The 21958-nt window shown below is 51.9% G+C and overlaps 1 protein-coding gene across 3 annotated transcripts in view; it reads right to left on the bottom strand.

The window, feature by feature from the left end:
- The window catches only part of SIPA1L3 (signal induced proliferation associated 1 like 3), a 234407-nt gene that overhangs the window by 84500 nt on the left and 127949 nt on the right, over window positions 1-21958 (bottom strand). For all 3 annotated transcript variants that reach the window (XM_072751507.1, XM_072751505.1, XM_072751511.1), the window contains 2 exons: window positions 11425-13236; window positions 7177-7307 (listed from right to left, as the gene is read on the bottom strand). In XM_072751507.1, coding sequence (XP_072607608.1) covers window positions 7177-7307; window positions 11425-12928 — 1635 coding nt within the window. In that variant the 5' untranslated portion in view covers window positions 12929-13236. The remainder of the gene's footprint in view (window positions 1-7176; window positions 7308-11424; window positions 13237-21958) is intronic.

The following is a 21958-nucleotide window of genomic DNA, read 5'->3' as shown; positions in this document are numbered from 1 at the left end:
TGAAGTTCTGGGGTGCCTGGGTGGCTTAGTTGATTGAGCATCCTTCTGATTCTTGATTTCAGCTCAGGTTAGAATCTCAGAGTCGTGGGATCCAGCCCCACGTTGGGCTCTACACTCAGTGGGAAGTCTGCTGGAGAGTCTCTCCCTCTGCCCCACCCACCCCCTGTGCTCGCTCACTCTCCCTCTCTCTCTGAAGAGATAAACACACAAAGAAAAAAAAAAAGGAAAGAAAACTGAAGCTCTGAGAAGTTAGGTGCCTTCTCCAAGGTCAGAGCTAAGTGACTGAACCAGGATTCTAATGCAGCCCTGACTTTTCCAAAACTCATGACCTTTTTCTTTGAAGGTTAAAAAAAATTTTTTTTTATTGTGAGGAATAATCTACATACAGAAAAGCACACAACATATGTAAGCATAGCTAAAGGAATTAACACAGAGTGAACACCTAGGTAATCGCCACTGAATCAAAAAATGAATATTTTCAGCCCCACCGAGCCCTTGCCCTCCTTCCCCAAGGCAACCCTATCCTGACTTCTAACTCTATAATTTATTTCTGCCTATTTTTGAGCTTCAATGCACTTTGTATTCTTTTATCTCTGGCTTATTTCTCTCAATGTTCTGGATATGGGACTCGACCACGCTGCTGGGAGAAGCTGACATTTTGCCACAACGGATTGAATCCGTTCTACCGCTCAGCACAGAAACTGCTTCCAGTGTTTGACAACTATGAACACGGCTGTTAGCAACACTCATCGAAGCACCTCTTAGTGCACACAAACACATTTTCTTTTGGGTTTGTACCTAGGAGAAGAACTGCTGAGTCACCCCGCATGTTCATCTTTAATTTTACCGAACTGCCAAAGTTTTCCAAGTGATGGTCCCAATTTACGCCCCGCTGGCCCTGGGAGCCCTGGTTGCTTCAGGTCTGGCTTGCACCAGCTCTGGCTTCTGTGTATAACGTGAGAGGGCCATCGGGTGATGCCTTGTGCAGAGCCAGGCCCTGGAGCTCCAGCCCCACTGAGCACAACTTGGTGGGGTGGGGGTGGGGGGCAGGTCTGCAGCAATACCAGGAAAAACATCCCTCCCTGAGAGGACTATTACCAGAGCCCAGAATACACTTGAGGCTATGGTTTTAAGACTATGGAGGATCAGTGTTAACTGGAAAAACATGTTTGCCCTAAGTCAACAGACACAGGAGGTGGCAAAAACAATATGTCATGATATGGCCTCCAAGCATACAGCCCACCCCTGCCACACAGGACCGGGCAAGAAGCATGAATGGAAGGAATGGAATGATCTTGTGTTTGGGAGTTCCTAGTTCTGGCCCCAGGAATTTTTTATTTTTTTATTTTTTTGGCCCCAGGAATTAATAAACAAGTCTCTCTTATCGTAAGAACCAGAGTCTTGAAATAGATCATGAAAAGCAACGATGACGGATGCTTTGCCCTGGGATTGTGGGTTTCAGTTAATGCACCACCAGGATCAGTGTTTTTGCATCCTGCTGACACTGGCCCGCAGCGCCCTCTGCTGGGGTCAAGGGGAAGCATGGTCCTGCATCTCATTCTCTCACACAAGAGACAGGTGGCCTTTGCTTACATCCTGGCTCAGAAGACTTGACCAAAAGCCACGACTTGAAAAGCTCCCAGCTTTTCCTTCTCTGCTGGGGATAATAAGTAGGGCACTGGCAGGGTGCCACGACTGGCCATCTCTAACCGCCACCTGGTCCTGTCCATTGTCATCACCTACCTGGCCTACGATGCTAGCCCTCCGCCTGGTCTCCCTGCTCCAGCCCCACCACCACCCCTGCCCGGTCCATTCTTCCCGCAGCAGCTGGAGCCAGACCATGCCTCTCCTCTGCGCAGAAGGGCCTAGTGGCTTCCCAACTCTCTTCAAATAAAATCTGTACACCCTGCTCAGTCCCCAAGGTCTTGCATGGTCTTACCCTCGATGACACTTGTCATCTCACTGAGGGTAACTGGTCAAGTGAACTGTAAGAAGTCTCAAGGCCATGTATGCAGAGAGGTTTCGATTGACACAGGTTGTTCTATGTTGGCTCCTGACTCAGACACATCCCTTTCTCTACTGGGCAGTGGGTGCACCCTTTAGGAACGTTTCCTGGCAGGTCCTTGAGGAGTCTGCCTGGGTTCAAATCCTGACTCTACTCCTTCCCTGTGTGACCCTGGTAAGTTGCTTAATTTCTCTCTACCTGGATGTCTGGGTGGCTCAGCGTCTGAGCGTCTGCCTTTGGCTCAGGGTGATGCAGGGGGATTGAGTCCTGCATCGGGCTCCCCAAAGGGAGCCTGCTTCTCCCCTCTGCCTATGTCTCTGCCTCTCTCTCGAATAAATAAAATCTTTTTTTTCCTTTTTTTTTAAAGATTTTATTTCTTCATGAGAGACAGAGAGAGAGAGAAAGAGAGAGGCAGAGAAAGAAGCAGGCCCATGCGGGGAGCCCGATGCCGGACTCGATCCTGAGTCTCCAGGATCATGCCCTGGGCCAAGGCAGGCGCTCAACCGCTGAGCCACCCGGGCGTCCCGAATAAACAAAATCTTAAAAAAAAAAAATTTCTCTGTGCCTGTTTCCTCATGTATAGAATGGGGATAATGGCAACTACTTCAAAGAGTCGTAAAGGTTCAGTAAGCTAATCCACGTGCAGTGCTCAGCATTGTATCTGGCACACAGTGAGCGCTCAGTATGTGGTAGCCATTATTATGTACACACACGTGTCAAATGTATTTGTACAAAGCCATATGCATAGTTAAGAATTTAAATTTAACCTTTAGTAAGAAGGTACAGTTGGCTTTTCTCCCCATTTAACAATATGCTTTGGAGGTTATTTCTATAAACACACACAATCAGGTACCTACTCAACACAAATGAGGCCCTAGTCAATACGCTGTTATTCTTTGCTTTTTTCACTTAATAGGAGAGACTCTCCCTTTTTTCACTTTGCACACTTACGTACTTAAATTCTTCATGAGTGACTGTTACTTTTTAAGTCAAAAAAAAAAAGACAAATCCAAACCTCTAACCCTAACAAAACCAAGGCCTGTCAAAAACTTGTGTTTGCTGGGCAAAGGGGAAGCTGCTGGGTCAGGAGGCTAGACCATCCCTGGCTGGCTGAGGTGCCCTGTGTCCCGGGAGAGGTAGAGAGGTCAGCAAGGGGCTCAGGACAGGGCAGCCCTGGCCCGGGGCTCGTCCTGTCCAGGCTGGGGGTGGTGTGGGACTGACGTTCAGGAGTGTGGTGCCAAAGCCTAGCTCCAAGCCTGTTCCTGCCCTGGCGGGAAGCTCAGTGCTGCCAATGCTCACATCCCATCTGCCGGGAGATGGGGGCCCACATGACTGTCTGCTTGGCGGCTGGGGGTGGCCATCTGGGGCAGGCCAGCCTGCTGGCTTGGAAAACAGCCTGAGCCCCTCACTCTGGACCCCACACCCTAGCTGACGGGAGCCTGATATATGTGCACGTGGACAGGACAGACTCTGCCCGTGAACTCACTGCTCTGTAGCCTCGGGCTACCTCACATGTGCAATCCAGGAGAACCTTCCTGCCGCTCTGGGAGACAGGGAGCAACCAGCACAAAGCCTATTTACAGATGAAGAAACTGAGGAGCCCAGAGATAAAGCCATCTGTCCAAAGTCACAGCCAGGGAGTGGCAGAGCTGGACCGAACCCAGGGCTGTCTGTTCCCAGAGCCAGAACCCAAACTGGACCCAAGAGGTAGGGTGTTGAGTAAAGAGCATGGGCTTGGGCTCCAGGCAGCTTGGGTCCATATCCTGGCTCTGCCACTGGGGACCCTGGCAAATGAGTATCTCCCAGGAAACCTCAACCTCCCACCCTCCTCTGCACAGTGGGAACAACGGGACCCACATCATGAGATATGGAGAGGATCTGAAGGCTCCAGGCATATAAAAACACTTAGGACAGTATCTGGCAAGAACACGTGCTGAGAGTGTTAGCGATTACTACTGCTACTGTTGTTACTACCGTGGGCCGCCTGACTGTCCACCCTGCCAGTGGGATAGGGAGGGCATGAGGAAGAGGCAAGGTCAATCTTGCTCACCACTGCCCTCCCTTCAAGGCCGAGTCTGCGTGTGGCCTGCATGCATGGGGGGGGGGGTGGTGGCAGAAGGAGGCCCGGTTGTGCCTGTGAACCCCAAACAAGGGCGGGGGAGGGGCATATTCACAGGACCACCTAGAATGTGACAAAGGGACAGCAGACTGAGACCCCGTCAACTAACTTCACTGGGCTCTTCCCAAGTGCCAGGCCTCGCGTCGCCTAGGTGTAGAACCTCAGAGGGCCCAGTCCTGTGAAACAGGGATTCCCAAGGGAGAAACTGAGTCTCTGAGAGGAGAAGCCAGGGGTCCACTTTCACAGCTAGTGAGTGGCCAAACTAGGAATTCATACCAGGTCTCCAATGTGCCAGATGTGGTCCTGCCTCAGGACCTTTGTACTGGCTGTTCCCTCTGCCTGGAATGCTCTCATCCAGGTGTCCACATGGCTCCTTCTTTCATCTCCTTCAGGTCATGACTCAAATGTTATCTTCCTGGTGATACCTCCCTGGATCATTCTGCCTAAAAACTGAACCATCACTCCTCATGCTTCTTAGCTCTTCCCTGGTTTACTTAATACCTCGTCAGGCTTACCACACTGTATGATTTACTGAAGTACATGTGTGTTGCCTGAGGCCTCCCCTACCAGAGTGCGGTCCCACATGCATCTCTGCTGCCTTATTCACTACGGTGCCTAAGGTGCCCGGCGCCAGGTGCAGACAGCGGTGCTGAGTGAATCTCTGGAGAGAGGCAGATGTGTGTCCCCAGACCTGTGTCCCTGAGCATCAGGAGCCTCCTGCCCATCCTGGGGAGGACTGGAGGCTGGTTTTGTGGGTGTGGGGGCTGGGAAGTGGATGGGAGCAGGCACAAGACAGGAGCAGCATTAAGCTTGTTTCACACTTATTGAATAGGAATCATGACAGAAATACTCCACCCGAAGCCAGCATCACTTCGCCTAAGCCTCAGGACTCCCAGTATGTGCAACGCAGGCTGGTATTTTAAAAATTCTTTCTACATAGTCTACTTTTATTAATGAAAAAACAACACCAGGGGCACCTGGGTGGCTCTGTGGTTGAGCATCTGCCTTCAGCTCAGGTCATGATCCTGGAGTCCCGGAATCCAGTCCCCCATCGGGCTCCCTGCAGGGAGCCTGCTTCTCCCTCTGCCTGTGTCTCTGCCTCTCTGTGTCTCTCATGAATAAATAAAGTAAATCTTAAAAAAAGAAAAAAAAAAAAACAACACAAAAGCGCTGGCACTGAGGTGAGTTTGGGTCTGCCGTGCAGTCTGAGCCGAGTTAGTGGAATCCCAGGGGCCGTGGAGCAGGGGCTAGAGAACAGGCGGACTCTTGGCCCTGCAGCCTACTGGAGGGTGCTCTGGACACGTCCCTTAACCTCTCAGAGCCTGTTTCGTCATCTGGAAGTGAGGATAACAGTGTCTCCCATCGTGTAACTGTCATGACATCTAAGTGCACGAATATACATAAGAGGGTGAAGCGAACATGTGACCTGGCGGTAAGGAGCTCTGCCACAGAAGAGCAATTATAACAAATATTATTTATTAGTGTTTGATTGTTGTCATTTCACCCAGCAGCTCCTCGGATGTCACGGCACAATCTGATGCACTGTGAGCTGTCCCCTCACATTCTGCCCTGGTGCTCATCTGCCCGTAAAGGTGAGGAGAGGGAGGAGGCGGCTGGAAGACAAGAGGGGCTAGTGACCACCTGTGGTCTGGGACACGGGGTTTTGGGGCTGTGTCTCCTCTGAGCTGCCACAAAGCCTCTCTGTCATCCCATTCCTCCTCAGTGACAGGGTCTTCATGAGGGGATGGGGCTGGAGCCCCTGGTACAGCATCTGCCAGTCTGGATGACATCCAGGCTCGGCTGGCCCCACACCCAAAGCCCCCGGTGGTGGCGGTGGTGGCAGCCTGCTGGGTTCCCATGTCTGGGCAAAGGCCAGGAACAAGGGGGATGGGGCAATGCAGAGCTGAGGGAGACCCACTGTGGGGGGCCTGCCCAGCTGACTACCACCCCTTTCCTGTAAAGGTCATTGTTACTTGGGTCTTTTGGAAATCTCTACTGTTTTTTTCTGGCTTTGCTCCCCTCTTTTTGCAGAACTCCCTGGCTGCCTCCTCCATGTGGCTTTGATGGAACTGTCAATCACAGTGTCCCGTCCTGCCCTTGGAGCCAGTGGAGCACATATGATCCAAGCAGAGCCAATCAGAGTCCTCCCCCACAGATTTGGCAGCAAGTGTCTCTTCCCTGTGGAGGAGAACGTCTAAAGATGTAGAAGAGCTGAACCGCCAGTTTCCAGTTTCCTATGACATGGAGACAGCTCGTTGTGGCAGAAGAGAAGAGAATGACATTCACAATGCAAAACAAGAAGCAGAGCTTAGAGGAGCAGAGCGGTCAGGGGGCAGAATTTTGTTGACATCATCTAGGTGCCTGGATCCAGCTATGCCTGAAGCTAGGCCTACCCTGGATTTGCAGTGATGTGAACCAATGAATTCTATTTCTGGCTTCAACCAGTTAGAACTAGTTTTCTGTCCATTACAATTCAGAGTCCTAATTAAGCAGGGTGCCCCCAGCAGGTCTTGTTCCCTAACCACAGCTGATATTTAATCTACGCAAAGACCTATGACCAAACCAGGACAACGGGTTTCTCTACTCAGACTTGAAAGCACTGGGAGTGTTTTGAGCTGAACAGCATTGACAGAGGCACCCTCTGTGGCTGAGATTCCTCAATTCCGCCCTGCTGGAGGCTTGCTGCCTTAACTCTTTCCATTCTGCAGGACATCTCATGATCCTGAAAGAATCCCTTATAGGTCTCCCTTTTATTTCTTATGCTAACCAGAGTGACTCTCCTGCACATGTAAGAATCTTGGGCTCTCCAAGATTCCAATCCTGGCCTGGCCCCTTATTCACTGACCCCAATTAAGTCATTTAATTTCTCTGAGACTTAGTTTTCTCTTCTGTAAAATGGAGGGACTGCCAAGACTGCCCTCAGGAGGTTATTGGGAGGATTACGAGACATGTAGCTGGGGAAGCACTTGCCCACAGAACATGGCACAGACTAAGAGCCCACAGAGGTGAGCAGCTGTAATTGATGTAAATTAACAACAGTGACAAGACCTACCTCACGGGTCCGGAAGATGATCCTGTACTGGTACTGAGGCCCATGATCCTTGTGGTCCTCCAACTTCTCCCGTTTGATGCTCACAGCCACTGGTCCCAGCTTCTCGTCCACACCGAAGTAATTGGCATGTTCTGAGAGGGAAGAGCAGATTGAGTTCCGAGTAAGCTCTTTGGGAAGGGGGGGTGATGTGCCACACCCGGGGCAGGTTCCTGTGTGACCCATGGGATCCTGCTCACACAAACCTCCTGCCTGGTCATGGCCACGCTTGAAAGAAAGACGGATCCCAACACCTGACCTGTGCCACCCCTGCCAAGTCCCAGAACTTTTCTGAGCCTCCGTTCCCTCATCTGAGAAGTGGGGGGCCCTGACGCTACCCGTAATTCACTGACTTGATGGGAGGGTGAAATGCAGCTACAAAATATTAAACGCTTAGCACAGTGTCTGGCATGTAAAACACCCCGTCTCACTATGATTATCCCAGATTTGCAAATGTTCACCATTAGCTTAGCTGCCGATTAGCCCTAAGAAGTGGCTAAGATTCTATTCTAGAGAGTCACTTTCAGGGCTGCACCACTAGGTTAGATGGACGGTTCAGGCCAAGGTGCTCCACAGCACTCTCATCAGTAAAACGGGATCAGTAAGGACAGACCCACCTTCCGGCACGGTTGTGAGGATTAAATAGGTCAGTAAGCGTGAAGCACTTAGGGCAGAGCCCAGTACACAGTAAGCACAAAAGACATGTTATTATCATCCCAGGGCATGATGTTTGTCAGGGAAAAGGGCCCATGATTCAAGCCTCTGAGTATCACCTTTATCTAGCCACGTTTCTATACACCTCGGACACTTAAACTACTCTATCCTTATGGGGCGGGGGGGATAGAACCTTTGAATCACAGAGCAAGCCTCCTGTTCTCTTCTCTAAATAACAGCTGTCTCCCCCTCTGCTCTAAACATGCTGCTGTTGGCTAATCCTCCCAGCCAAACAGTTTTCCCTGATGTATAACCCAAATACTTCCTGCTTGTGGTGGATACCCAACAGCAGTGTGTCTTTACCCAAGTCCATGAGGTCAACATCTAACCATGGCCGGGAATTCCTTCCCGTCCCAGTGCTCTGAATATTTAACTGATGGTTCCTGTTCTGTGCTCAGTGAGTCAAAGACTTATCTAAGGCCCAATCAGGCATGTTCATGAACAGCACCAGTCAGACCAGCACCTACACTGGGTTAAACGATCTCCCCAGCAGTTGGTCAGAGAACAGAAGGATGATCTGCTCTTCAGCTATTAGTGCATTTCTGAAACAGCTGCAGGGGTTGTCTTGCTTTGCACCGATGCAGACCCAGCACCTTGCAGCCCTGCCAACACCGCAGGCACTCAATAAACAATGACCAATGAGTAATTTACTTATAAGTTTCCATGGCTCCAAAGAAATCCACTTTTGAAAGAAAATGGCTTTTTTAAAGCTCCATGATGAGTACTTACTACCTTCCTGATGAAGAACTAGGTGTTTTAATGTACAGTCTTAGATGATCCTCACCACAGTCTTTCATGGTGGTGTTTCCATGTGTGAGTCAAAAAGATGTGTTTGTTCTCTATTGGGTTAGGTACAAATTTATAAAAAACAAAGCAAAACAAAACGCAGAACCAGGTTTGATTGGGTTATTCAAATCCTCGACAGCCTTATTTTTTGACTACTAGGTCTGTCAATTTCAGAGCCTCTGTCAGTGTCTCCTGCTGCCTGTGGATTTGTTCACTCTTCTAACTGTTGCCTTGTCAGTTTTTAATTTATATACCTGAACCCAGGGTGCCAGGTGCTCAAAGGCTCACGACTATTCGAGTTTCTTTTCTCTGGGTTAACTGTCTGGAATTTTTCCCCTCATTCTTTTATTTTCAATTTCTGTGTCTTTCTGTTTTGGGGGTATGTGATGCTGCCACAATCATCCCCATTCCTCACATGAAGATACAGAATCCAACAACTGAAACGTGTCACGTAGCTAGTAAGATATAAAACAGATGGCCCCAAAACCCGGGCTGTCTGACTTGCAAGGCTGGAGCTCCAGAGACTGCATTCGCTCCGAGCCCCATGGAATGACTTGGGCGACATTTTGTTAGGTTTGACTAAGACACTGGTTTAAAAAAGTTTTTTTAACTAGTTGCTGTGGAGTACTAGCTGCCTACTCATTATATTTTTCCCTTCCTCCTTTTCAAGAAAAACACTCTACTTTTAGGGGAGGAAAAGAGAGGCAATTTGTCTAGCTAAAAACCTTTAGTTCCCAGCCTGCCTTGTAGATAGGGGTGGTCAGTAAGCAGCTGCGGTTGGATGGGGCTTATGAGAAGCTCTTTAAAGGGGACTGACTTTACAGGAGATGTACGTTTTTGCTCTTACCTTGTCCTCTTTTTCTTTGCCTGGAATCATGGATGCGACAGCAGGAGCTGCAGCAGCTATCTTGGACCTGGAGATTACTCTGGTGGGGGGGCACTGGAGGCCGTGCACTAAGGCTGGCATTCCACTGATGCTGAGGAATAACTATACCAGCCCGGGGCTGTTGATCTCCAGACTTTTTTTTTATCAGAGAAATAAACTTCTGTGTCCTTAAAGCCTGTCACTGGCAGTTATAAGCATTTCTAAATCAATACAGCTGCCAGAATTAAATATTAGGATAAATCACATTTTTAAAAAAAATTAAAAAAACAAAAAACATAAAACAAAAAACAAGGATCCTTGGCTGGCTGAGCGGTTAAGCAGCTGCTTTCGGCTCGGCATGATCCTGGAGTACCAGGACTAAGTCCTGCATCGGGCTCCCCGCATGGAGCTTACTTCTCCCTCTGCCGTTGTCTCTGCCTCTCTTTCTCTCTCTGTGTGTGTGTCTCCCATGAATAAATAAAATCTTTTTAAAAATTAAAAAAAAAAAACTCACAAAACTTAATTTCAGGAAAATCTTTTTTTTTTTTTTAAGATTTTATTTATTCATAGAGACACACAGAGAGAGACAGAGGCAGAGACACAGGCAGAGGGAGAAGCAGGCTCCATGCAGGGAGCCCGATGTGGGACTCGATCCTGGGTCCCCAGGATCACACCCTGGACTGCAGGCAGCACTAAACCGCTGTGCCACTGGGGCTGCCCTTCAGGAGAATCTTGAAAAAAAAAAAAAAAAACAGAAAGGCTGGCAACACTGCATAGCCTGCATTTTCTGCCTGATGACAGTGAGGTGGAGCTGAGCAGGAACTGCCCTTTGCTCAGTCCCTGCCTGTCCTTGTGGGGTCTGCACTATGCTATATGGCCTCCTGTGATTGCCCCATGGACACCAACGAACCTAGTGACATAGGAAGCCATATTGGCCTGCTATTAACATCTTCTTAAGGTCACCAGCTCTATCTCCAAAGGGGATCTGGAGCCTGCCTGCTTCTTCCTTCTTCCCCGATACATGGGTTCCCAAGCTAGCCTTGTCCATCATCTCCTGCCTGGAGCAGTGCCGCACCCTCCTCCTTGGTTTCCCCACTTTCCAGATGCCCCACGTCTGTGCCCCAGAGGGAGGTATGAACATCCAAGTCAGATGAGGGCCCTCGACTGCTCAGAGTTCTCTTGTGGCTCCATTTCACTTGGGGTACAGGTGAGAGTCCTCACCGTGGCCCACGAAGTCCCAATCTGCCCCTGTCACCTCTCTGCCTTGGCTCTGTCCAAATCCCCTCAGTCACTCCGTTCCAGCAACAGTGGCCTCCTTACTCCTCCTTTAGTGTTTTGGAGCTACTGCACTTGCTCTTCCCTGCACCAAAAACACTGTGCCCGGTCTCCACACAGCTCCCTCCAGCCCAGTAATGAGATGGCATCTACCCAGGAGGCCCTCCCAGTGCTTTCCCTACCGCACATGCAGCCTCCGACCGGACACTATTTCCCTCTCCTCTGTTCTACTTTTCTCCATAGCCTTTGCCACCCCATGACACCTTATATAATTTACACCTTAATCTAGTTTTGTCTTACACCCGCGCCCCCCTTTAAGTGCTAGGAAGACAAGATCTTAGTTTTGCGCTGGTCTGTGTCCCCAGGTTCTACGAGGTGCCTGGCACACGGCTGAACGCAGCACACAGTCCTAACTAAATACGCTCTATGGCCTCCTTGCGGCTCCGGGCCTTGGCGAGCTCAGTCCTGCGTCAGGCACCGAGCTGGCCCCCGCCCAGACGCGGCTGCGCTCGCTGCACCCGCCCTGCCCTCCCTGTGCCCGGGGCCACGCTGCGGCCGGCGCGCCAGGTCACCTCTGCCCACGAAGTGGTCCTGGTAGTAGCGGGCGCCCAGGTCCACGTGCTCGATGCTGTACTGCCGCGGGCGGCTCTGCGTCCTCTGCTGCTCCTTGGGCACCTCCAGCACCGAGATGCTGGCGTTGGTGCGGTGCGCGCTGAGCGCGGGCTCGGACGGGCGGCCCTGGCCCTGGCCCTGGCCCTGGCCCTCGCCGCCGCCGCCGCCCGCGGAGCCCACGGCCGCCCGCGAGAAGCTCACGTTGCGCTCGCACTCGCCGCCGATCTCGTTGCGGAAGTGCGGGCAGCTGAGCAGCAGCTCGTTGCTGTTGTCGTCGCCCAGGTCCTGCTCCAGGTTCTCCTTGCAGTTCAGGTCCTCCGTGCTGGGGAAGGCGGCGTCCAGGCCGCCCAGGCCGTGGGCCCGCGCCGCCGACAGCGCCGCCGTGGCGGAGGCGGCCGAGGCGCCCGTGGTGGTGTTGCGCCGCTGCGCCGCGGCCCCCCTGTTGGCCGCCGCCTCGTTGAGGTCGAACAGCATGCTCTGCACGTCGAAGTGCGCGAAGCTCTTCTGGCAGACCCACGGGCGGCCGGCCTCGGGCGCGCCGCGGCCCTCCTCGGCCTCCCCCGGCGCGCGGCCCGCCTCGCCGTCCGCCTTGGCGCTGCGCAGCTTCCGGAAGATGGAGGAGTCCGCGGCGTCCGCGCCCGGGCCGCGCGCCGCCTTCTTCCGGGCCTTCTCCTTCTCCCTGGCCGGCTGCCCGTTGCGCGGGTCCCCCTTGGCCCCGCCGCTGCCCCCCGGCGCGTGGGGCCCGGGCCCGGCCTGCAGCAGCTCGCGGAGGCTCTGCGGGCCCGCGGCCTCGGGCTGCTCGCCGCGGAACTCGCTGAGGATGTCAAAGAAGCTCTGCTCCGGCACGGCCTGCACGTCGATGGAGGACGTGCTCCCGTACTCGCGGAAGAGGGGCAGCGCCCCCGGGTGCCGCGGCCCGCGGGGCTCCCCCGCGTCCTCCGCGTCACACTCGCTCAGGGTGATCTCGCTGCTGCTGCGGTGCCGCAGGGGCAGGAAGGCCCTGCCGGGGGACCGGGGCCAGCCGTCCTGGAATTCCACGTCCTTGGACCTCCTCCTGGAGGGTCGGTGGAAGGCTCTGGGCCCCGAGGAAGCGGGGCCGCTGGCCGGGGGCTGTCCGTTCTGTACGCTCCTCACGGAATGGGCCCCCTTTGTGGCCTTGGGGCCGTCGGCGTCCTGCGAGGGGCTCGGGTTGTTCTGCTCCCGCAGGGCCTCCCGCTTGGGCGGCCAGTCGGCCACCCTCGCGCGCACACCCATCTTGGGCACTGCGGGGGTGGTGGGGCTGGGGCGGGTGGTGGCGCTGGCGGGGCTCTCCCCCATGGGCTGGGGCACCCCGCCGTTCGGAACCCAGAATCCCATGGGAGCATAGTCCCCTGCGTGGGGCCCGGGGAGGACGTCGGCCCCCCTGGCCCCACAACCGGCTGCCAGGTCCACACCATCATTGGGAATGGGCCGATAGGTGGTCATAGTCCACGGGCGCTGGAATGCTACTGGCCCCCGTGAGCTGTGGAGTGATTTTATGGGGTCCCGTGGCCCTCAGCCATTGTTCAGGGCCGCCAGTCCCAGGATGAAGGATGCTGGCCCCTGAAGCCTGACGGGAAGGTTGTGAGTCTGTGGAGTCCAGTTCTCCACCATCGCTGTGGACGACTGTGCCAGGACAACCTCAGGAGGCAGGTGCTGTCCTGGGGTCCCCAGACGGAGTGGCTCAACAGGACAGAGCTAGCAGCCGATGTGGGTGAGGGCCGGCAGGCTGCAGGGCTGTCCTCCCTGCCATGCTGAAAAAGGAGAGAAGGCAAAGGTGAGATGTGATGTTACTGTTCCCAGAGAAAGACAGACTTTTGTGTGACAGCTTTATACTTATTAAAAAAAAAAAAAAAAAAACAACTTGTTGATTATGGAAAATTTCAAACATACTCAAAGCAGAGAAGAGGACCATGAGTACCCAACCAGCTTCAACAACAGTTAACCATTCCCCATTCCTGTTTCATCTATCCACTCAGAACCTACCTTTTTTTTTTTAATTTGACAGAATATTTTAGAGTATATCCCAAGTATCAGCTCATTTCACTTGTAAAAACTTAAGCTTGTATATCTAGCAGTTAAGGCCTTTAAAAAATTAACCTCACTACCTTTATCACACCCATCTAGATTAACAAGAATTCTTTAATATCATGTAATAGCTCCATATATCTGCATTACATTTCCCCCCTTGTCTCAAAGGTGTATTTTAGGGTTGGTTTATTCAAATCAGGATCCAAACAAGATCCCTACTCTATTCTGGCAGATATATTTCTTAAGTCTCTTCTATTCCATGACGTCTCCCCTTTATTTTGACACTATTCATCTGCAGAAGGAATGAGGTCACTGTCCCATGGAGTTTCCCACTTTCAGAATCTGGCTGACTTTTCCCTTGTGGTGTCATGAAACACGTTCCTCCGCCCTCCGTGGGTTCTGCAGGTAGAAGCTGGCCTGTTGTCTATCTGTCCTGCAGTCTTCCTGACCAGCCACCCCACCAGAAAGGAAGTAAAAATGATAGATAAGTCACCATGAACACTGGAAGATTTGGGGGAGGGGAGGTCTTTGGAACCCTACATGATTAATAGATACCATGAGCCAGAAAATCAGCTCCCGCACTTCTTTGCTGAGATCTCCCCAGTGGCTCCTTACTGCATTAGAATCCAGTCCAAATCCTCTGCTGGCCCACAAGCCCCACGGCCTCTGACCCTTGCCAGTCTTCCTGATACCTCTCCCCATCCCTAAGATCCCATTGCACTGGCCCTCTTTTCTGTTCTGCTGATAGACCAAACCCCACCCAGGAGATCTGCATAGCCTTCCTTGGTTCTTCACCAGGCTGGCTCCCTTGCATGATGTCAACTTTTCAACGAAGCCTTCCCTACAAAGAGAAGCCTACCAGTGACTAATGGTGTTTTCTGAGGAAAGGGAAGGCCATGTGTGTTGTGTGTAGGGGATATTTCCTAACTTGTGCCCGTAAGTATGGAGCAAGCTAGCAGAGAAAGAACCAGGGGGCAGCATGAAGCAGATTCATGGAGCAAAACAGTGAGGCAAGCTTGTAACATCTGAGAAAGCGAGAATCAGAAGGGGGCGGGGGGGGGGGGGAAGTGTGGAGCAGGAGTATACTCCTCTTCCTACTCCAAAGGGAGCATTCCTGAAGTTGTTGCAGGGAGGCACGCAGGGAAGGGAAGTGGAAAGCCCCCAGGGTCAGGTTGGTTAAGGGAGACAGGAGCAAAGCCAGGTGAGGCTGGGTGAGCAGCACAGCAGAGACATTTCTACAGAGGCAGGTGGGCCTCCGCTCCAGTGACCCAGGTTTTCAGGAATGTGGATGCCGCATCATTGGATTTGTGAACTGAAACCAGGAATCTTGAATTGGATGCAATTTCTTCCAGTTTGAAAAACAAAAATAACAGCAGCAACAACAACCAACTACCAAGCAGAGAAGATCTCTACAAGGATTTTCAAGAAACTGCTAATGGTGGTTGCCTCTGAAGGGGAACTAGGTCTCTTTACCCCCATTCCCAGCCCCTTCTCCTGCTTCACTTTGCTCTTTAGTACTTAAGAATAGACTCACTTATTTCTCTTATTTATTCCTGATCTCCACCCCATAAGAATGTGAGATACTAGGATCTAACTGTTGTCTTGAAAGTAGGGGAAGGAGGGAACCTTAGTTTTCATTGTACACCACTGGCTATACCTTTGCAATTACTTGTATGTACTGCTAGTCAATAAATACATACTTAAGACCATTACCAATAAAAACCAAAGAAGGGTGAACGAAATAAGTATTCGGGCCAAATCTGGGCAGGGGATGCCGGGTTGTGACCTCTGGTGATCCGTCAGTGCAGCAGCTTTGCCCGAGACGAGTGCCTGAGGCTTGCCCTATAGGTTACTGGGCCCTGGATCCCAGGCCAAACTGGGGTGTCCGGATTGGCCAGGGGCACTTCTTGCGCTTGGCAGCCCACTCTCACCTTTGGGTCAGCTTGATAGAGCACAGAGGATTAGCCCTTTGAGGCCACGTTTGGGCTGGCTGGGAAAACCAGTGGCCCAGATGCGACCCTGACTTGCTTATGCAAGCACCTCCTGACAGATGGGCTCTGCTGACGGCATTTTGTTTCCAGCTCAGTCAGAAACCCCCAATCTGTTTTGTTCCCTTCTGTGAAAACACACAGATGTTTCTGAGGTCCTGGGGTCTTTCCATAGATCTCTTCCTGGAGCAGGTGTAGCCAAGTCTCCCTGTGATGCTCAGAGGCTGACTGATACTCAGTCTCTGTGGGGTTCAGGGACTGGTGCACACTGGTCCCTTTCCAGCTGCCTGCTGTGGAGCTCCCCCCACCGAAGAGCTCTCCCATCTTCCTAATGGGAAACTGCCCACTATGAGGGCCAGAATGCCTGGGTTCTGATCCTGGTATGCCATGGACTGGTTACTAAAACTGTGACTCAGTTTCAATCTGTAAAATGGGGACAGTACCACCTATCTCATGGCCACTACTTTTTTTTTTTTTTTTTAAGATTTTATTTATTTATTCATGACAGAGAGGCAGAGACACAGGGAGAGGGAGAAGCAGACTCCCTGAGGGGAGCCCGATGCAGGACTGGATCCCAGGACCCCAGGATCACGGGATCACGCCCTGACCTGAAGGCAGATGCTCAACCACTGAGCCACCCAGGCGCCCCCTCATGGCCACTACTATTAGCAGGGTTCCTTCCTTCATGAATCTTCTCCTTCCCCCAATTACAGAAACACAGCTAGGGGCGGACTCTGCGGCTGAGTGTTCCTCGCTGTATCTCTCTGCACAAGTTCTGTCTCCAGTATTCCTTGGCTCCTGCCTCTTCTCTAGACTGCTCCTCTGGCCTCCTGGTGATCTGTAAGCCCCTGATAAATGGGGCTTCTGCCCAAGACTGTCCAGCGTGGCTTCTGCCACTGGCCCTGGAGGACCCCGACTAATACATAGTGCCGTGTGTAAGGAAGGCAGCGGGGATGGTGAATGGGAAAAACTGGGGGACGGCAGCAAAACGGGCAAGTGGCAGTGGGAGAGTCAAGTGGGATGCATGTGGCTGCAAGTAATTTGACAAAATCCTGTCCACTGGTGGCTCGGGCAATGACAACATTTCATTATCCTATGTAACAAGGAGGCCAGACATGGTGACTCCACTCTGGAATGACGTCAGGGACTGTCTCTCCTCCCACCCCATCATCCTCTGCTTCCCTGAGTGAGCTGCTGGCTTACATCTTTGGCTTTTGGCCTCAGAATAGCAAGCTGGCAGCCACAGCCATGCTTCTCACTGAACCATGGGCAGCGGGAAAGAAAGGGATGACATAAGACTATTCTTACTTCTTACCCATCTGACCCTAATCAGGAAGGACAGTGTTTGCCAGAACATTCCCCCTACCTCACCAGACTTTCTTTTATGCCTAATTGGCCAGAATGTGGTCACATATGGCCGTTCCAGGTGCAAGGAAAGCTGGGAAAGCCAAGAATCTGGGATTATCCGGGTTGCCCTTGGGCCAGTGAGGACTTACCTCTGGGGCTGGCCACACTGGCTCCCTAAAAAAATTGTCAGTCTGTTAGAAGACCAGGCACCCAATAGTGTATCTGTATAAATGCTCCCAGACTGTCACTTGTCAAGAAGATGAGGAAGTCTGAGCTGAGGGGTGCTCCCTTTTCAGGACCCCCAGGCCTGGGAGGCTGGAACAGCAAACATGTAGGTGAGCACCACAGCTGCAATGTTCTGGCTCTGAAGGGCCTTGTTCTTCCGTGAAGAAGCCACGATGTCTCCCAGAACCTCCCAGGGCAGAGGGAAAAACACGAGCCTTCAGGTGGTAGATACTCGGGGTTTGCTTCCTGGCCTCTATGACTCCTTTTTCCAGAAACAGCCTAGATTTCCCTTTGGGAATCTGTCTTCTCTGACTCCCACCCAGTGGGCTAGAGGAGGAGCTCCTTCCTGAGCTCAGAAACAAACTAAGTAACCTGATTAGGACCAGTGACACCCAGTGACATTGTTGCCAAGAGTCCTGGGGCTGAAGGCTGTGCTTTTTCTTCTTACCTGGAGTCTGGGAGGATATGAGGGATGGAATCACTGCAGCCATCTTGAGACCATGAGGGAAGAGCCATTTGTGAGGGGGGCTGAAATGGGGGGCATTTGGGGGCTGTTGTCATCACTTTAGTCTGAGTCATCGTGGACCCGAAGCCACCACTATTCTTCCCACCATTAGATGTTTTAGTTACAAAACAAAACGACATTTATAGCAGCAGCTCCCATGAATGTGATCCTTCTATAGTCCTGGTCCTTCTCTAAGTGCTTTACATTTGTTATCTCTTAACTCCACAACAACTCTGTGAGGGAGGTATCTCCATTTTAACATAAGGAAACCAACAGATGAAGTACTGTGCCCAAGGCCAGACGGCCACAAGGTGGCAGAGTTGGGAATGATCCAGAAGCTTCATGCCTGAAGTCAGGCAGTCCTTAGTTCAAGCACCAGCCCTCTGTTGTCCAGTGGGCAAAGTCCTGGACCTCTGATTCTCCTTTTCCTCCCTGGTGACACACCATAAAGTATCTCCAGATCCAACTGCTTCTCTGAGCTCCAGACTCCGGTAGCCACCAGCTTGCTCGACATCACCACGTATGTTAGGTCAAGATGCACTGCAAACTAACCATTCCCAACTGGAACCTCCGATCTGTCCCCATCCACAAAACTTCTTCCTTCTCAGAAGCAGGTGGGCTAAGTTATGCCACAGTAACAGAGGACCCCGAGTACTAAGGGCTTACACAACAAAGGTCTGTGTTTTTTCTTTTAAGATTTAATTTGTGAGAGAGAAAGAGGAGAGAGAGAGAGGACAAGGTGGTGGTGGGGGTCAGAGGGAGAAGCAGACTCCCCGCTGAGCAGGGAGCCGGACTCGGAGCTCGATCCCAGGACCACAGGCTCATGAGCTGAGCTGAAGGCACACACAACCAACTGAGCCACCCAGGCACCTCAAGATTAGTTTCTTGTTCATACTGTATATCCAGCACGGGTGGGCCAAGGGCCTTCTCATGCCAGCTTTACTCCCAGCTGACAGACCAGTCCTTCCATGAGACCCAGCCAACTTCACAGGTAAGGGACATGCCTAAACCACAGGACAGCCCTCAAAGTTCCTGCTCAGTAATGACACATACCACTTCTCTTGCATCTCATTGGCTAAATCCAGTCATCCATCTGAGACTGGTGCCGACAGAGTGGTACACCAGAATATCTGTCAGAACAGGAATGCCACCTTCTTCTTCCCCATCTCAGTGAAAAGCACTTTCTTGCATCCAAGGGCCCCACTGGAAACTCACCTCACGTGTCCAATCCACTAAACCACGTCCTGCTGACTCTCCCACAGCAGCTCCGACTCCATCCTTCCCTCCCATCACTTCCCCTGGTCTGAGCAGGGTGACTATACACCACACTCTGTTACCTCTGCTTCTGCTCCCATACCTAAGTGCCTTTTTCCATGCAGTAGGATTCATATTCACATTTGAATCTTAGTATAAATTCAAATCTTAGGATAAAGTTCAAAATCCTTACCTCGGCCCTCAAGGCTACCTTCCTCTTCTCCTTGCTGTGGGAACCCAGGCCACAACATCCTTCTTTCAGTTCCACTTACTGCTTCTCCTGCTTGTTGCCTCAGGGCCTTTGCACAGGCCATTCTGTTTGCCCTTGCCTAGATTGTTCTTTCTTAGGACTCAGGACAAGCATCACTTTCTCCACACGACTTTCCCTTCTCATGAACCTTGTTTAATCCCCAACCTGAGCTCTCAGAGCATTTCTCTTTGGGATTGCCTGCATCAATGTATGTCTGTAATTTACCATGTAATGAACTGTTTGCCACATGTAAGGTTTGTGAGGCACTGAAATGTCTTTATTACTGCCTGTATCTCTGGCACAGGCCTGACACACAAGAGGCCATTAGTAAATATCTGCTAAATACATGCGAGGACGGATCACAACCTCACTCAGTCCCGGAAGAACACTGGCTCAGGCAGGATCTGTGACCTGAGCGGGGGTGGCACTTGCCTGGTGACCCACTGTGTCTGCCCCTGGGAAGAAGCAGGTTCAGAAAGCTGGAGTGTGTGTGTGTGTTGTGTGTGTACACTGCCCCTTCGTAGGTTTCTAGATGGGGGGGGGGGGGTAGGTATCCAAAGCTTCCTTCCTAGACAGCCTTCCGTGTCCAAGGGTGTCCCCACCTGCTCCAAGTGCTACCCTTCATGGAAGTGTGATCCAGTCACTGCAATGAGGACCCGGGAGGACCTAAGAACTGGTCAGTTTAGGGTTGTGGCACCAAGCCTGAGGGCTGCTCTCAGGCCCGGGGGGAAATGGTGACCCGACTGCATGCACCTGGCAATTCAGTAGTTTCTGGGCACGTACAAGTTATTCATTTGTCCAGTAAGAACTAGTCCTTCCAGCTTATTCATTCATACAACAAACACCTATCACATTCTTACAAATCATTTAGTCCAGAAAATTCATTCAATCAAAAGAGTGCAAAAAATAAAAAAATAAAAAGAGTGCTAATACCTTCTTCTTTTATTGAACATTGACCAGGCATGTATAATCCATTCATTTCACAAACACCAAGCACTTAAAATCAGATCATTTTTTCAACAGATTTCTCAGGCACCTACTATGTGCTACTGCAGGTGCTGAAGATATAGGCCTGAGCAGGACAGTCCACACACCCCCTCTCCTGAACTTCCAGGAGAGGGACGCCACTGAAATCAGTCAACAGAGACAGAAAACAAGGTGACTTTAAAGGGTGGTCAGCAGTTTAAAGGAATAAAACGTTGACACAGGTGGCGCTGAGCACTACTCTCAACGGGGGGGAGGGCAGTCGGGAGGGCTCGTTGTGGGGTGCCATCTGATCCAAAGAGAGGGCGCCTGCCCCACACCCAGTATGCTGATGAACGAGCCCGACATGCATGGGCAGGAAAGCTGGGAGTGGCCAGTGTACGAGGCCCCGTGGGCTTGTCCAAGGCAGCAGTTCTCCCCCACTGTCCATTAGAGGCACCAGGGGAGCTTTGTAAAAATATAGGTGTTCACACTCCACCCCCGGAGAGTCTGAATCAGCTGGTCTGGGGTGGGGACCAGGCCAGAGAGCCTTTTCCAAAGCTCTGCAGCTGATTCTACTATACCACCAGGGCTGAGGACAGAGGAGCAGAGAGCAAAGAAAGGAGGGCCTGACACCAAGCCCCGATTTGCTGCAAACACAAGAGGGTAAGCCCATCAGCCAGAGCGGGCCCACGCAGAGAGGCAGGAGAGCAGGTGTCCAGGAGGCCCCGGCAGAGGGTGTGGTCTGGGGAGGAGCAGGTGGTCCACAGGGCTGGAGGCTGCTGAGAGGGTCACATACAGTGACAGTTACTGGTCTGAAGGGCACTGGTGACCACAGCAGGAGGTATTTCAGGGGAACTGCTGCTCTGGGATGCCTGTCACACCCCTTGTCCCCCCTGCTGCCGGCCTACCCTGTCTTCTTCCTACCGTACACTAGACACTATGGCTCCCATCCTCCTTTGCTGAGTTCCCAGGGGTCTGCACACACCCTATACTACAGAAGTAGTTCACTGGATTTTTAAGCCTCTGCGTATCTTTGGTCCTCCTTGGACTTTGAGCAGCTCCAAGTCTGCAGGGGACTGGGGTCTACCACACGTGTTCCTGCCCCACAGGCAGGGTAGGGGGTGATAATGCAGTGGTGGCAGTAGTAACACTTGGCATGTACTATCGTGCGTTATAATAACCGTATGAATAACCTTCTGGCATGCCCATTTCACAGATGAGGCAAAGGTCACGTGGCCAGGTCACACGGTGGGTAGGTAGGTGCAGCAGCTAGGCCCCAAACCTCGTCAGTTTGGCTTCCACACCTTCACCACTACACTCTAAACAAGAGGCGGAAACCCGAATGAGCGTGTTGTGTGAATACACAAATGACTGCATCTTCAAAAACCAATTCATAAGGACAAAACTCTAGAACGTTAGCAAAAGCTCGGCAGATTTCAGGTTAAGGATCTGTTTTCTCCCCTCTAGGTCTTCCTTCACTTACTGGAAATTCAAGCATACACAGGACCACTTTAGGGCTCCCTCAGGAAACAAAACGGATGGAACTTCCCGACCTCTCATTAGGAAGCCCCGAGGCAGAGACGGCTCCATCGGCCTAAAAAAACGAGGAGCAGGGCCCTGACCAAGGCCTCCCTGGCGGCCTGCTACTCTGATCCGTTTTTTACTCTCCATGCTTCTGACACGGGATGTGTGGATTTCCCACACCAGGCAACTCTCTAGTTCTCCGCAGACACCAACTGGGTACCCTACACTTTAATTCAATCCCGACACTACCTGGAGTTGGCACAGATGCCACGGGTTCAGGGCTCAGTTCCACCAGACTGCTCCCCACATCAGATGCTAATCACAAGTCAGGGGTCCCCAGGTTACCCACACTGTCTGTCTGACTTGGCTACAAATTGGGGTTCCTA

Source organism: Vulpes vulpes, chromosome 1 (assembly GCF_048418805.1).
Source record: "Vulpes vulpes isolate BD-2025 chromosome 1, VulVul3, whole genome shotgun sequence".
Classification (NCBI taxonomy): domain Eukaryota; kingdom Metazoa; phylum Chordata; class Mammalia; order Carnivora; family Canidae; genus Vulpes; species Vulpes vulpes.
The sequence above is the reverse complement of the archived record's forward strand: the minus strand, read 5'-3'. Positions and strand labels throughout refer to the sequence as shown.